At 37.8% G+C, this 16,342-nt stretch overlaps 2 protein-coding genes across 6 annotated transcripts; one reads left to right on the top strand and one right to left on the bottom strand.

Annotated features, from left to right (window-relative positions):
- The first annotated feature begins 7,837 nt into the window (after positions 1 to 7,837).
- Positions 7,838 to 9,957, top strand: LOC129729338 (uncharacterized). Its single transcript, XM_055687850.1, has 3 exons — positions 7,838 to 8,030; positions 8,202 to 9,111; positions 9,172 to 9,957. Exons 1-3 carry the CDS (start codon positions 7,978 to 7,980, stop codon positions 9,922 to 9,924), a joined length of 1,716 nt encoding a protein of 571 aa, XP_055543825.1. The 5' UTR covers positions 7,838 to 7,977; the 3' UTR covers positions 9,925 to 9,957.
- A 385-nt stretch (positions 9,958 to 10,342) lies between these two features.
- LOC129730797 (5'-nucleotidase domain-containing protein 1) lies at positions 10,343 to 15,369 on the bottom strand. Of its 5 annotated transcripts, none has more exons than XM_055690369.1 (3): positions 14,801 to 15,369; positions 10,688 to 14,373; positions 10,343 to 10,562 (listed from the first exon to the last, which is right to left on the bottom strand). In XM_055690369.1, exon 2 carries the CDS (start codon positions 14,238 to 14,240, stop codon positions 12,723 to 12,725), a length of 1,518 nt encoding a protein of 505 aa, XP_055546344.1. In that variant the 5' UTR covers positions 14,241 to 14,373; positions 14,801 to 15,369; the 3' UTR covers positions 10,343 to 10,562; positions 10,688 to 12,722. The 5 variants fall into 5 exon arrangements, with proteins under 5 accessions (XP_055546344.1, XP_055546345.1, XP_055546346.1 ...); XM_055690370.1 differs by having other exon boundaries at positions 14,859 to 15,369; XM_055690371.1 differs by having other exon boundaries at positions 14,893 to 15,369.
- Positions 15,370 to 16,342: the final 973 nt, after the last annotated feature.

Raw genomic sequence — 16,342 nt, 5'->3', positions numbered from 1 at the left:
ATAACCTACGGGAACGATCCTTTTCTACGGTTATGCAGACCTGAAGGTAGAATCTACAGAGCCATGCAAGCGGCTCTTTTCGAAAACAGGATCAATTATTAAGGAAAAGCGTAATCGACTTTCGACTAAGGGAACATGCTTAAATGACGTAGCATTTTTTTCATGATTTTTAAGCCCCCCCTCTCCCCTCGTAGCATTTGGTCACAAAACCTAAACCCCCCTGAAAAAAAAAGTAGCATTCGAATAACCCCCCCCCCAACTCTCCAGTTCTGAAAAAAACGTACAGAAATACGTGCAGTCAGGTTTTTTACGCGGTTTTTTATACGCGGAATTTTTTACGAGGTTTTTTTTACGCGGATTTTTTAATTATCGCGCTTTTTTACGCGATACCGCGCTAATTCAAAAACTTTTTCGCGAATTTTCGAATTAAAGTGGGTTTGGAACCAGAAACGTTTAAGTGTTTATCTAGTAGAAGACTTAGTCAAAAAAATACCCACCGCCCTCCGAAAGATCCGGAATGACCGTCAAAGAGGACAATTTTAAATACTGGTTCTAGAGCGTCTCGGGTTTTTTTCTAAGCCCTTTTTGGTGATTCACTTTACGCGGATTTTTGAATAACGCGGTTTTTTACGAGGTACGTAATAAAAACCTGACTGTAGTAACATACATACAGAAAATACTTGAAAAAAAAAAACCGTGTCTAATTCAATTTATTTACAACTTTAGACTCGTGATTGCATCTTCTGCTTCGAAGGGCTTGTGTTTTGGTACAAAGAGTAAAGGTGTTTCAACAACTAAGTATGATCCATGTCTGCAGAAAACACAGAAACTATTCCGGAAATGAAACGAGTATCTTGTAATTTTCACTATTAGGGTGAGGAACGGCTTAAGCAGTAGCGCCTTTTTTAATCAGTCGCAGAAAACAGGCCTAAAACTCCTGCACTTTGATCAATATCGGCAATTTCAATGATGGAAACAAAAACTTTGATTGTCTAGCTGTCTTACGAATATAAGAAATACCGTTAATCACAAAGAAATCTGTGAACAAATCCGGAGTGAATCGCGTTTAGGGCGCAACTAACAAAATGTAAACAAATCGTTTTATTGCACCATTGGTTTCGAAAAGACTCACACAATTCATGGCAAGAATCCTTTCTTTTGTATAAATCGATAAAATTATTTAAATCAAGTTTTTAGTAAAGGGCGATAAAACAGTTTACCCAAAACAAAAGATGCTTTGGAACTAGGCCCTTTACATTGTTTTGAAGCAACGGGCTTATTTGCGAAATATTTCGTAAACAGGCGACAGTAAAGGGCGGATCAACTTTTGTTTTCAAAATAAAGGCGCATTTAAAGAGGCGCAACTGAAGAAAAAATAAAAACAAGGCGAAAGAAAGATGGGCGTATCTCGTTGTCAGAATGCTTTAAGGCGAAATAGAGGTGGGCGAATCTCGTTGTCAGAATGCTTTAAGGCTCATTAGGAGAAGGTTAGAAGAAAAGCGCAGATTTAAGCCATAAACGCACAAATTTAATGTAGTATTGTTAGGAAACTATAATCCAGGTTTATTTTACGTCGATTTTTGGTATTGATGTTAATGTTAGTCACTTCCTTTGAAATTACGATTTGAAAATGTACTTGCAAATTTTCAAACTGATATTCCTCAATGTTTATCTTTTGTTAGTTGCGCCCTTATCGCAAATCACTCCGGAAATATCATTTGAAACAAATCGACCTATATTGCAGCCATTCAGGAGCCACTTCGGCTGCTGAAAAAAATGCTTGCAAAACATATGGAAACTGCTTAAAATAGGTTCGGGGTGATTGAAATAGTGTCCCTCGATTGGTAACTTTGATTGATTCTTGTTAAAGTTTGCTAACTTAGTTTTACAATCTGACAACAAGTTCTGACAGACAAAACGATAGAGAACATATTGATATACTACTGTTTGAATTTCACCCAATACATTTCGAGTATTTCGTCTAAATACACAGGCGGTTTCTGAAGCTGCTTAGAATATGTTCCCTACCCTAATAGCCACAAAAAAGTAACGATTTTTGTATTCAAAACAGATTGTGTGTTTGGAAATCCAAGTGATTGTTTATGTAGCAGAGCTTTTAGAAGATTTCAGAATGCCACAGATAAAAACATTTCGACAGATCTCGCGATGTTTTAGTGTATTTTTAGAATACATTTTTCCTGCAAAAAAATTAGTCTTTAAAAAAAATGCTACGTCGATTTTACTACAACCCCCCCATCCCCCCTCGTCACAAAATGATGATATTCCCCCTCCCCCCATAAATGCTACGTCATTTAAGTATGGTCCCTAAGTTTCTGCCGAAGCTGGTGTTTCTAGATTCAGTAAATTTATAGACCATTTTACGAACTGACGGGTGTCACGTATTCTGCTGTTGATGTTGCTTTTACGTGCGTTATGTCAGCGGTTTAGAGCTTTCTGTCAAAATTTCATTCATAGATTGAGTTCAGAAACGTCTCGTAAAATGATCTATATAAATGGTTTAAATATATATTAAATAATAAAATAAAATAAATAATAAAAAAGAATTATGACATATATTTTGAATGAACTGGTATCGCACAACGATACATTTAGGTATCGATACATTAGCCTCGATACTATTGGAATATCAGTACTTGCTCTCGATACAGGTATCGATCCTAAGTATCGATGTTTAATGGTATCGCAACGTCCCTAGTGATGTGCTTGCGCTTCATCATTTGGCTTCTCGTTGGATTTTTTGTATGGAAGAGTAATGACCAAATACATAAAATATTTACTACAGCAGCAAGACAGATGAGCAAAGTTCATTTCCTTTGACATAGTTTTACCGCAATGAAATTAGAAAAACTTTTCAAAGCAGGAAGAAAATAAACAATCGGCGCTCCCCTTTGGAAAATTTGCCCAGTTGTCAATTCATCTAACTAACGAACACGATTCGCTAGTTGGGTGGCAGTCGTGTTCCAACCAACGAATTTCGGCTGTACTATCTCTAAACTGAGTGGAGCAAGCTTTTCTAGCGATACCTCAAACCTTTATTCAGCTCACTCACCGCTTGAATGAAAAGTGAGTAAAGCGTAAACCAAATAAACTGAATAAATGTTACTCAGTTATGACATTTTGTATGTTAATGATAAAGTCAACAGCTCACACTTTACTCACAGTAAAGACAAAAGAACTAGATCCTGGTTAGTTCACTTTCTCCCTAGGATAAATCACACTAACCACTAACAACCATAATACATTAATTAAATTTTCAATAAAATCATCGTTCGGATAACACCAGTACTCTACGTTAGTAACATGAGCACCATCTGTTGCCGTGTTCGCTCTATGTATTGTTTTTTGACATCAGCGCTAGCGTACGTACATGTGTCAAATCGGAAACCACAAAATATGTATGAGATTGCATGACAGCTCCCCGAACACTGTTGTCGCTATAGATTGAAAAATTTAAAAAGATTGTTTTTTGTGGCAGTGTTGCGTCTGTTAGTCTGTGAATAAATTTTCAATATTTTTGAGATAAAATTGTGTTGAAGCCACAAATTGAAGCCACCACTTCGAATTTTCATAGGCACAAAGTCGGTCACAGAGAACAGACATTCATGTTGTTAAAACATGGTAATGACAAAAATCGTTTGCAAGCTTACACTAGAAATACATCGTACTTTTTTTCGGGAAAGCAACTTTTAGCAATAAGTATTGTTATAACTAAAAAATTTCGCGTTATTGTGGTGAAGCAAACGTAAAATAGCGTTGTCACAGGAAACGTAATATGTATTACCCGTGGGAGGAAGAAACTTCACTAAAAATTAGATACACGTTTTTTGATAACGTGTAACTATTTTCTTGCTAAAACCCATGCACGATTCGAACGAAGCTGTTAACAACATCCATTTGTGGCCTCACCACAGTTTCACCTCAATCGTGATCTGTTTTCTGTTGGATTTTATGAAAATGTATTTCAATATAGCTCTATAGGTAAATGAATTTTGAAAATGCTTTATATCGGGAATATTTCCTGCGTAGTACATATCAGTTTAAAACGAAATAAGATTTTCGGTTTTTCGTTCAAACAGGCAGAATCAGTCATCCCTTTCAACAATTTGTTGCATCATTTTTTTGCACCACAGACAACAGACATTTATGTTCATATAAAAAACTGGAAATCGTGTTTAAAAATGTGAATCGAAATGTTTATACACTGACGACATCTGTCTTGCGGTGCCCCACTTGCAATGCAAAAAAATATTGCCGTTTCGATATTTTTTCGATATCAGTGCTTGGTTTTTCAGTGACGCAAGCGCCATGTAGCGGGAGCATCACGGGACATAATGTACAACATAAGGAGAATGTTTTGCAATATTTAAAACGTTAAATGCATAAAATAATCCCAGATTGTTTACGAAAAAAGTGATAGTGGAAGCCGACCGCGAAAAATCCATAATATTGTAAAATTAATTTTATGATTTAGTAACCTTCCAGGTAAGTCCCGTCATAACTTTATTAAACTTTATTTATTAACAGAAAGGTCAAAGCCTACCTAATATATACGGAAAGAAAAATCTTCCTCCTGGTTCCTCTTTTTTATTTTATTGACATTTTGATAAATGAAGATTTATATAAAAATTGGTGAAACTTTGTCAAAGATCATGTGTAAAAAGACACTAAAAATACAGTAAGCGAATTTAAAGCAATTGTCATATCCGGACTACTTCGTGATTGGGGCGAATCTAACAAACTTTAAACAAATAGAGATTTTACCGAAAACGTATGAAGTGAGCTACTATCTACCTTCAAACTTCGAAAAAATAATGTATCTCTTTTCTAACTATGAAAAAGTACGATGTTTGTTAAGTGCGAAATGTACTTTATATCAAAACGAAATAGAATGAGGAATACGCCCTTTTTGTTGTTTACGTTGGTAAAAGGCGAAACTTGACTTCGTCTTGATGAATGGGCAAAATCAAAGTTGTCAAGAAAATAAACATTAAAAGCAAAGGGCGTATTCCAGTACAATAACGTAAACACGGCGTAAAGTAAAGGGCGATACTGTCGAGCAAATGAAAATAAGGCGCATAGTAAAGGGCGATACTGTCGAGCAAATCAAAATAAGGCGCATAGTAAAGGGCGAAACTTTAAATTCTCGAATATACAATGTAAAGCGACTGAAATTCAGATTTTAGGTTTACCATGTACAAAGCTAGAACAATTTTGCTTCCATCAGAGTATTTGGATGACAAATATATTGTTCCACAGTTATTAAGGTTTTGAATATTTGAAAGAAAACTTTGTTTGTCTTTTTTGAGTTTTATAGTCATTGTAAGATTCGCCCTAATCATGAAGTAGTCCGGATATCATTAGATTTTATATTGGAGGTGTGTCATGACTTGACGTACTTCTCCTGGCAGGGGTCATTAATGTGCGAGTGCGTGGAAGAGGAGGAGACTGCAGAGCATGTCTTCTTCGTATGCTCCCGTTCAGTAAGAGCGAGGAGCAACATGATGGCTGTGAGCGGGCCTGGTACTACTCCGGCCAATCTTGTCCGGAGGATGTGCGACGACCCGGACATCTGGGACGCGGCCTGTGCGGCCGCCTCCCAGATTGTCCTGGAGCTACAACGTGTGTGGCGGGTCAATCACCAACACGCCAGTGGTAGCTAACTCCCAGTCTCCAGGTAGTTAGCTAGGAGGTTATAAGAGTAAAGAGGGTGCATCACGCACAAAAGCCACTTTCCGACGTAATACTTAACCGTCGTTCCGGGAAGACCAGGGCTGGAGACTGGAGGGGTTTTAGTGGGTCGGGACAGGGATCAGTAGGTGTCTGGGGGAGTGTAACTACCCCAGCATCTCTCCCCTAGTCTCATCCCCACACCCTGAGTTCTCTTCTCAGGTGTCTGTTTGCAGATTTCCTCGCCACCTTTGAAAAAAAGGGTCATTAATGTATGACAAAACGTGAAAATGAGTTTTGATCAAAATTTGCGTGACGTACTTAATGCAAAGTATACCTTTGAAAGGGTCGCGTTTATCGACGTGCATTTCTGCGTTTCTGATACTCGTGATTGGCCTTCTTGTGGTTTATTGGTTTAAATCAGATTCACATCGTGTAGACGTATATGCGTGGCTCCAATAACATTATATTGTAAAAATCGGTCAATTTTGTGCTCCATTGAAATGAACCATGCGCACAGGCGGCCCCAAAGGCATTGGTAATGTCTCTTGGTCTAAATCGGTACCAGATATAAATAAGCTGATTGAGTTTCTCTAGTCAGCCGGCTGACTATAGAATAAACCGAAAATAGCTTAATAGACGGATAGGAGTTATATGTATGATCGCATCACTTATCAAAGTGAATCCTGATCCAACGAGCCCTCCCCTACTAACAAAAACCTCCTTCCTGTGACCTTTGTGGAGATGCAGAGGTAAACACGGTCTCCAAATAGCAAGGGTCACACTAACATCCCTTACTTCTTCCCACCTGATTGCAAGGACGTGGCCGGCGTCGTTATTGATCCTTTAAAGTATTGAGTCACTAAAACTTGTACAATGAGAATGGTCGGTCACTCCCAACCCCATTCAGTTGATTCACTGTACAATTTTACTGATTCGGATCAATCACGGAGTGCAACCATTGATATGTGCAGTCAGTCAAGCTAAGCTAAGCTCAGCTAAATTTGCGTGACGTACTTAATGGATGTCACCTTGTTTTGTACTTTCTCTAGTTTTATTGGTTTTTACGAAAATAACACGTTTTTGATGTAAATAGATCCAATTACTTCCAAAATAGAGCGAATTGGACTTTTGGCCAGCTTTTTGGTTCAAATACTCCTATGTGCGACGGTTGCAAGTTTTTACACATCCTTTGAAAATAAGATGAACGTCTGTTCTCTGTGCTACCCAGGAGGATGACATCTACTAGAAATCATGTATCGAACATCATTAGCAATATGGCGGCATTTGTGTACAAACATTTATATACTGTTTCATCGTTCATACATTTCATCTAAAATACTAGAGAATTCACTTCTGTTATTGGGAAGAATACAGCTGAAACAAATGTATGTAGAACAAAAGTTATTACACATTATTTGTGTTTATACTACAGCCTGTGAATTGAAAAAAAAACAGTATAAATAACAGTTCACTTATTAAATACCGTTCCATACACACTACGACAGCGTTTCTCAACCTGGGGTATGCGTACCCCTGGGGGTACTCGAAAGCCTTCAGGGGGTACGCGAAGGAAAAATCGGTAATGGCGGACGAAGCAATTTTTCTTTATAATATTTATTTTGTTGTTCAATCTTGCTCTTTAAACATGACTGTAGCAATCAAATAAACCATAGTTCAATTTGCAACCTTAACTAGACTACCACAACATGATTTACCACTACTCTCTCCCACTCTGCGAGAACATTTCAAACCAGGGGGTACATTCGATATGAAAAATATCGCCAAGGGGTACGCGGAGAAAAAAAGGTTGAGAAGCGCTGCACTACGTGATCAAATTGATAAATTTGATCGCTCTTAGTTTTATTTTCTCATCGATAGATAAGGCCAACATAGGAGCAGTTGCCCGAAGATTTTTCCCTTCAGAGTAAACTGCCAATTTTCCGGGTACCGCTAGTGTCAGCGGACCATTGAGATGTTGGGTACACTGCAAATATATGAGATTTGACAGCGATAGCATAGTCCTGGTGCTACCACTTCGGCACGGCCCTTCATGTTTCACTATGCGCACCTCTTAATATATTATCTTGCAAAACAAAAAGCTGCAGCAGCAAGTGAAACACGTTTGTTACCATAAATTGTTTTTGTATATGACATTAGTGATCACGAAGCTTGTTATTTTTTCATATTGGTAAAGTCCAAATGCACTGTGATGTACTTTTTTAAACATAAAACAATATCTTTGTGCTGCGTTTTATAGTTGTTAACGATTTTTTGTATAGATATAAAATGTATGCGAATGGGTACAAATACTGGCTCGCCTATAAAAAGGGCACTTCAGGGTAAGTATTTTTTCAGCAATATTGTACTATGTCAAATAAAAAGTGAACATTATATAGAGATTAATATGTAAATCAAAACTTGTTTTCAAAAGAAAATCCTCCTAATGGCTCTCATTTGAAAACATAGCGGTACAAAAGACCATTTCGTAATATATTAATTACCAATTTTAGCTACTACCGTTGCTGTCGGTACAAAACCAGTTGTCCTGGTCGATGTGTTGTCGACGAAGATGGAGTCATACGAAATACTACTGCACACAATCATCCTCCGGAAGCGGATAGAGTGATTGTGGATCGCTTCCGGAAAGTGCTTACGCAGCGTGCTGCTCGTGAAAGTACCGATCTGCATGTCATTTATCTTGAGGAAGCTACAAATAGACACTCAGATGCTTCCCTGTTATACACTTTTTCGCAAGCTGAATCTTGTATGAGAAAAGCACGTCGAAAACAGCATCCTCAGGAGCCAAGCAGTATCGAAGAGTTGAAGGAAATTTTAGAAAGTTCCGACCTCTTTCGGATACATAGCGGAAACAATCGGGATGACTTCTACCAAACTATGATCACTCTAGAAAGTACTACCTGTTTGGTTTTATGGCATTATAAAACCATTGAGATGGTTGGTAAAGTCGATGAACTTTACGTCGATTGCAGTTTTGCATTGGAACCGAATTCCACTTCCAAGTATTATCTGTTAATAGGATTAGTTTTCCGACAGACTCTCTGCACTCCTATATTCTATTCCATTATGACGGAAAAATCTCATTCTGGCTTTGCTGCTGTTTTTGCATACATACGCGAGCAACTAGGAGCGTCGATTTCTCCCAGTATTATCTTAACCGAAGCCAATGACGTGATGCATAATGCGTTGGAAATCACGTTTCCCGAAGCAACGGTTAAGGTGTACTGGCATCATTATACAACCGCAGTGCTCAATCGTATGCGGCAATTAGGTCTTAGTCGTGAAACAGCAAAGGGCCATCCTTGCAGCGGATTACGGATGTTACTGGTTGTGCCGTTGCTTCCAGCAAACTATATGACACCTGGACTTGAGGCATTGAAAAAATGGATGAATGAGAAAAATGTAAATTTTTTCCTATACTAATTAAAAATTTAGTAAAATTTTTGTTTCAAATTCTTTCAGATTTTTACGCATGGATTTTGTCGACTTTGTGATTATGTGGAGCAATCATGGTTAGGCGCAATAGGCGTAAAAAGACTGTCTCTATTCGGGCAACGCCATAGCGTAAGCTGTCAAATCAAAAACTTTCTCAAAGATTTCGAAAGCCAGGAGGGCCTTGATCAGCGCATTTCAATATGGCGAGTGCTGGAAATCCTTACCCAACTTGCGACCAAACACTACGTGAAGTTGAGCAAAAGGAACAAACGAACTCAATCTGAGAAACAGTCGAAGCCGATGAAGAAAATTCAACAGGTACAGGAGACTGTCATTGGCAATGCAACTCAGATGTGGATTAAGACGGCGGTTCATCTGCGAAATCCCCTTCAATTTCTGCAATTATGTAGCCATTGCATTAATGATGCAATAATCACAGACACAATTCCAACGACCACCGCGGGCACTATTCCACTGAAGAAAGTGCCTTCAACAGTACCAGAAATGATGCCCGCCGTGACAGAGCACGTAAGTAGTTTCGAACCTGTTTCGGTACAGAATGATCAGCTGCGAATAACCGTGCCGTCAAATGATCCACCACCGCTGGCCTTCTTTCCCAAAGTAATGGTGAAGCAAACCGACGTCAAAACAGTCTCACAGTTCAACTACAGTAAGACTGAACCACCTCCTCTGGTGCCTCTCTCCAGTTTCGTCGGGAGTCACATGCTGCCATACAATGCCGATAGAACGCAACAATCCGAACACAATAAAGTTGCTTGAGGCTTTTGCGAACAAAGAACTTTTAGATTTGTGAGAACGAAATTCTACTAAATGCCGTATCCGATGTTGGTATGAAAAGGTGGATTTGAATGAGTTTTTTTTCTATAATTTTAATAAAAAGACTCAGCTTTTGAGCTGGTTCGCTTTTAAAATTCGAACGGATATTGAGTCAAAAATTGGTAAAACTTTCGTATGAATTTGATTCGAACGAGAATAAGACTACAACTGGTTGTCTTAAATCATATCTTGAAGGTACGCGCCAAACCCTCCTACACTTGTTTACGGCCGTATCCATTTTTCGTACGAAACGATCACCTTTTTTCAGTGACTGAAGTTGCTTTAAACTTCACAGAACAGTGTAATTTTCCCTTCCGTTCTTGAGAAAAAATTCTCTATTCGTAAAAATCTATCCTAAATATACTTTGTATTCATTTTTATTTACCTTAAAATTTAGAGTGTGATTTATCCTACGCGTAAATTCACAGATCGCTGGAACTTTTCATCATCTGGTTCTCCGCTAACGTTTGCAGCTGGTTACGTTGAGCACGCCTCTTTTTTAGTGTCATCTTGACGGGTTGTTTGGATTTTCTGCCGGACATCTTTGCGATATGCTCCTCCAATGCTGGTATGATAGTTATCTGTACATATAAAAATAATTGTGTACAAATGTAGGCTTGTAGTAGAACGAATTGTTTTGTTTTGATACTGATGCAACTGCGGTATGCAACTATATGAGTTGGCACTGTAGAAAGTTCTAAATTACCTAATCTGAAAAGGGCTTAAGTTCAAAACAGCGATCAACAATATTTGTCCTTTTCAATAATTAAGGTATCTCTTACATTTATAACAAGAATACAATTCTCCGATACTTTTGTACGAATATGATGCGGCTTCTGTGGACAAGCGTATCATAGCTGTCCCTACTGTGAATGATTCATTTTATCATTTTCATCATGGTTGCTTTTGTAATTGTCTTGCCCAGCAAGAAAAATCACGAAGCTATAAAGTTATGATATTAAGCTTTTATCTTGTGTAAGCAAGCCAATACTATCCCTTCCGCTCGCCGACAAAAATCTCCAGTTGAAGTAGCTATTCTAGTCAAGACAGGCGTAGTCCTACATCGAACATCGAAAGAAAGTTGTCATCATCTGCTATAAGATACAAAGACGGAAATTGAGACAGGTTGACAAAAACGGTTTATTTGCACAAATTGAGTTGCTCACTCATTTTTGATTATCTCATTGAGTATGATCTGAACACTAAGAAGATCACTATGAACAATTGCATTGCTATGATTATCTAAAATAATTACAGTAGGTATTCTCTAGGGCTCTTTGAGAGCTAATATTCATCAATAGTGAGTAGGGTCTTTTGAAAAGAAAATTGATAGGGCAAGGGAATAGTACACACTTCAGCTATAAATTATTTATTGTCAATCTCAACTAAGCACTCGAAACCGTGACTTCAGTTTCGATGCACTACTGTACTGCTCATTACGATGCGGAGACATCATTCTGAATGCTAACTAGCGCTTATCAAATACTTCAAATATTTAGTCGTCGCTCTTACTAAAACAATAAGCGGATGCATAGCAACAAATAGCAAATGTATCATTGGCTTTTTATCTCTTGTAACGAATAGGAATCAACGAGATGTGATTAGAGAAGGGTATTTACGTGGATTTATCTGATTTTTTAGCTACGTTTTTGTGGGAATATTGAGTTCCTGTATTTGCTTATTAAGCTTACATTGAAACATTATTGGTTTACTTTCGCTTTTTCTATATGCTCAAAAAAGTCAAAAATTTTGTGCATTACAGTGCTCCTAATATTAGTTTTATTGGAGAGTGGTAATAAATTGATTTACTTTCACCACTTTGCTCTACTGTGTGAATCTACCATATGCAAAACGAATGACAACGTGCATTGCTAATCACAAAAACCAACAATGGGTTCCGGCGTCGACTAGAGATTACTTCTCTTTGCATTAATTTGATCATTGTTATCCACTCAGCGTGGACTTACGTAAACGTTACTCGAACGAGCCATTTAACCCAGAACATTTAAAAAGTTTAAATTAACAATTAAAAACCTATGTTATAAAATCTGTTTACATTTTTAAATAAGTAATAAAACCAGGGTTATGCCCTGGGATAAAGCCATATATCACCATATATTTTTCTCAAAATCTCGTTTAATTTAACTGGATAGTTTGCTAAAAAGCTTCAATACACAGAAATAAATGCTAGATTTATTAACGAATTCTTGTCCTTTCGTTTTTATTAACCTCCTCAGGCAATTTAAAATTTGTGCATTGTGTTAATTTTCTGGAGTTACTCAATACATTAGAATATAACATTAACAAAATAGATCTACTCGAATTTGAACATAGAAAAACATACACTATATGAAATTCATCGAACCGTTGAGGCTTTTGAGTACGTGTACATATATTTTCAACACCCAGCAACTGCATTGTACAGCACGACAAAATTCTAGCTGCGTTTAGAATGCACAATTTGGTTTCATTTTCGCCTGTAAACTATTTTTAAGCGTCAATCCGACTGTATGCAAAGCTTCTATATATAAATGTGTAAACAAAATCGCCCTTACTTCCGAAAGATCAATTGTTTTACTGCTCTCCCTTCACAAAAACAAACTGCTACCAGCTCTGGTCGATACTCGATAGGTCAAATAAAGGTCAGGCGGATAACAATTTAACTTTTCTCACTGTAATCAATCAATGTACCTTAACCGATTCTACATGCATTTTCCAACAAACTTAACAAACTTCTAATTCTAATTGACCAGTTTCATCGGCTCCGCCGGATAGTAACCATCGACACAAGCTAAGCTTTCGGTAAAACTGTTGAAACTGTGATCTAGTGGATATTGGATAATTTCATCCATGGTGGGTACACAAATACGAGCATGTCGCTTGATAAGGTCAGCCCATAACGATGGTTCCTCTTGGCATCGAGGATTTGCATTGGCCACGAAATAGGAGCCCCAGAAGTCGGACTGCAGATAGAGTGCATCTGGATGCCTGAGTGGGTTGCCCTTCATCCCTTCTGCCGTCATTTCTTCGACGATTGCTATCGTATCAGCTTTGGTAAATTTGGACGGTGTGTAAACATCTTGAATAAGATTGTCCCCTACGTAAAGATATCGAGGATTCTGTTTGTGCGACAGACGCTGCAATAGGACTGTCAGATCTCGCCAATTGCCCTGTGAATACATGTGATTTCGCTCCAGCTGGGAGGGTGTCAGTGGCTCTGTTTCAGTAGTGCCTTCCAGTCGAACAAAGGGCTTTGCACCAAAAAAAAAACCGGGTTTCTTGGCGAATCCAACTACGACGTCGAATAGTTCTGGCCAGTCAGGCCCAAGAGCGTAGGAAGCCGTGAAGTTAGCAAAATCCATATGCGATCCAGTGATAAGGAAGGTGGTTTTTGCTTTTCTTAGTTCTCTCAGCCATGAAATTAGTTTTGGTGATGCTTTTTGCAAATATTTATCCGGATGGTTTTTCAGCGCTTCGAAGTAGCCTCCGACGTTTTGGCCAAAATGTTCTCTCGAGTACATACTGACCAAGGCATCGAGCACGTCTGGCCATACATTGTAGTGCCCTATACGTTCGTGAGCATCTTCGTCTAACGTGTCTATGATTCTACCAAATAGTAGTGTCGCACAAATATCGAAATAATCTAACACAGTTCGAATCTTTCCGGATAAAGGGCCGTTCCATGCCACTAGCATATTTTCACAGTATTCCGTCGTAATAGACCACCGTTTTTCATCACCGTAATAGGCGATTATTTCCGCTTCGGCCATTTTTTTCGTTCCATGTGCAGCCTGATGAATGGTTCCATCAGGGCCTAATTTCAGGATGTTTCCTCGCTGAAAATCTATGACCAGCCCTTTTTGCAGGAAGTCCACATCCAGTGGTTGTAGCAAGTATCGACCAGGATATCCTCGCTGCTCTACTAAATATCTAGACATGATCTCATATTCCAGCTCTATCACATTTCCTATATGATATCGTAGTAAAGTGTTATCTAAATCGAGGCCTACACAGTCGTAGTCTGAGAATCTAAATGTATCAGCACCGGTCATGATTCTATTAGCTGAATAGCGTGAATAGTATCGAACGCACTTTGGAGTTAATACCGAGTTTGCGGCTGGTTGGCGCGATTTTATCCCACCGGAGAATAACAGCGAATTGAACGCACTATTCACCGAATTAGCGGCGGTAGCAGTGGGCCAGAACACACGCGAGCTCAGTCGCAGCAAAACTGACGTTTTCACTGCTTTCGATCCCATAATTGTTGACGAAACTCGATGAGTATGCCAACAACTAACAGACTAACACCATCCAACTGAGGCTGAAGTCAGTTTCAAGTTCAACTATGTGTTGGTGCTTCGACTTGGCTCAACACTGATGGGAGAACGAAGACTGCAAAAAATATTTAAACAGTAGTTATTATCTCTGAATGTGTCTTGATGATAAAGGCATGTATTGTGAGCGAATTGCAAAAAGCATAAACCTAACTTCAATTTAATTAACTTTTTCTTCACTAATTTACCATACTTCAATTTAACAAAATAGATTAACGTTGTTAAAAAACGTTTTTATTCTTTTGTTTTTCAGTACAGTACATAAACTACTTATAAAAGATGCAAGAATTTGATATATTAATTTTTTGGGTTGTAGCTGTTTTGCATATTGATTAAACAATGTTAGGTTTAATAGATGCATGTTGTGCACGCTGTGGCACACGTTTATGATAATCAATTAGAATTTTTTAATATATTTAAAACGTTAGAAGCAACGCATCAAGAACACACACTCCCTATGTTTTGTTATACTTATTTTACGTAACCTGTGAGCTGTTTTTGACTGAGATTTCTTCGGATTCTTCAATTATTGTGTTTTATTACCCACGAATTATTCATCCTCAGCTCATTACTAAACTTTTTACTTGATGACCACAGCACTCACGTCTCGCTGCATCTGTTAATCCTTGGCTAGATGCCTAAACACACTTAATTTTTCATTTAAGTCTCAAGGATTTTCAGCAGTGATTTGCTTCGCTCATTTTCAAAACAATAATCCTGCCTGTGGAGGTTTGTTAATACAAGCATCACGGTCGCTCCTTGTTTACAGCAGCTGTTATCAAAATATTGATCGATCACTTTTCACAGACACCCCTTTTTGATGTGGACAACACAATATGAACAACACTGGTTATGATTAGCATTCCTTACATTACAAAGTACCCGAGGTCGTCCCTAGATAGAATAACTTAGAGTAGACTGATTTATTACTAGATACTAAGCACTAAACCACTTTGTATATTCACTACGGCACTATTAAAAAAGTAAGATTGTGTATCAAGCGGGTGGTTGCTGTGTGTTTTACTCGCTATACTGCACAGCATGAATAGAAAATAAGAGATGACAGTGACACATACATTGACAGCCAGAAATGTTGCGTGCTAATGCAGAAGTCGAACGACTTCGCGATTATTGTCACCATAAACGGAACAGGGTTGTGGTTTATGTCGCAAACGTCGAGCAAAACTGTTGCATAAATTAGCTTAGTGTTTGTTGCCAAAAAGCAATTTGAAACGAATTAACTATTTCTAAACATTTAGATACTTAGAGTCACTCTTTATAAATTTTCAAATGTATTAGTTTGAAATGCTTTACATGTACATCTATGATTTCGTACACTCGAGAACGGAGAATATCAGTAAACTGATATTTGAATTTTATTATGTATTGAAATGTTTAACGAAAGCATTAGGTTATCATAATATTTCCAAGATGCTATTTCAGAAACATTCAAAACTTAAAGTCAGAGTACCTAATAAGAAACGTATTAATGAATATATTTTTTATGAGTTGAAAGTATTTTAAATTTAGTAGAGACCAGCAGATTGTTATTCTACTATTTCGAAAAAAAAAAAAATAGATTCACTAATCATGAAAATACAATGTGAAACATTATAATTTGACCGAAGTAACTGAGTGCATAGTTATCAAAAATGAATTCTGTGTCGATAATACATATCAGGACATTATTCTGATCCTATTTTTAACATGTTAGCGACGAATTGCAGATAAGGTCAAGTATGGTCAATGTGTGAGTGATTAGACATTAAACTGCAATTTCTCCAAATACTATTTTCAGCGCCTAATTCGGGTTTGTTGTACCGGCATTACCATGTCCAAATCAAAAGCTATAGGTATTAAAATCAATGACAAACTGATAATCAAACGCCAAAGTTTTTTCTCTGCCGTGCCGTGTATTGATTAGCAGCACATTAGCAGTAAGCATTTTGATAGAGATTAACCAATTGGATTCGAAAAACAAAAGTATATTTACCAATTCCGGAATGTGGATGTATCGAATGCATCTG

This window comes from Wyeomyia smithii, chromosome 3, assembly GCF_029784165.1.
Source record: "Wyeomyia smithii strain HCP4-BCI-WySm-NY-G18 chromosome 3, ASM2978416v1, whole genome shotgun sequence".
In the NCBI taxonomy this organism is placed as follows: Eukaryota; Metazoa; Arthropoda; class Insecta; order Diptera; family Culicidae; genus Wyeomyia; species Wyeomyia smithii.
The sequence above is the reverse complement of the archived record's forward strand: the minus strand, read 5'-3'. Positions and strand labels throughout refer to the sequence as shown.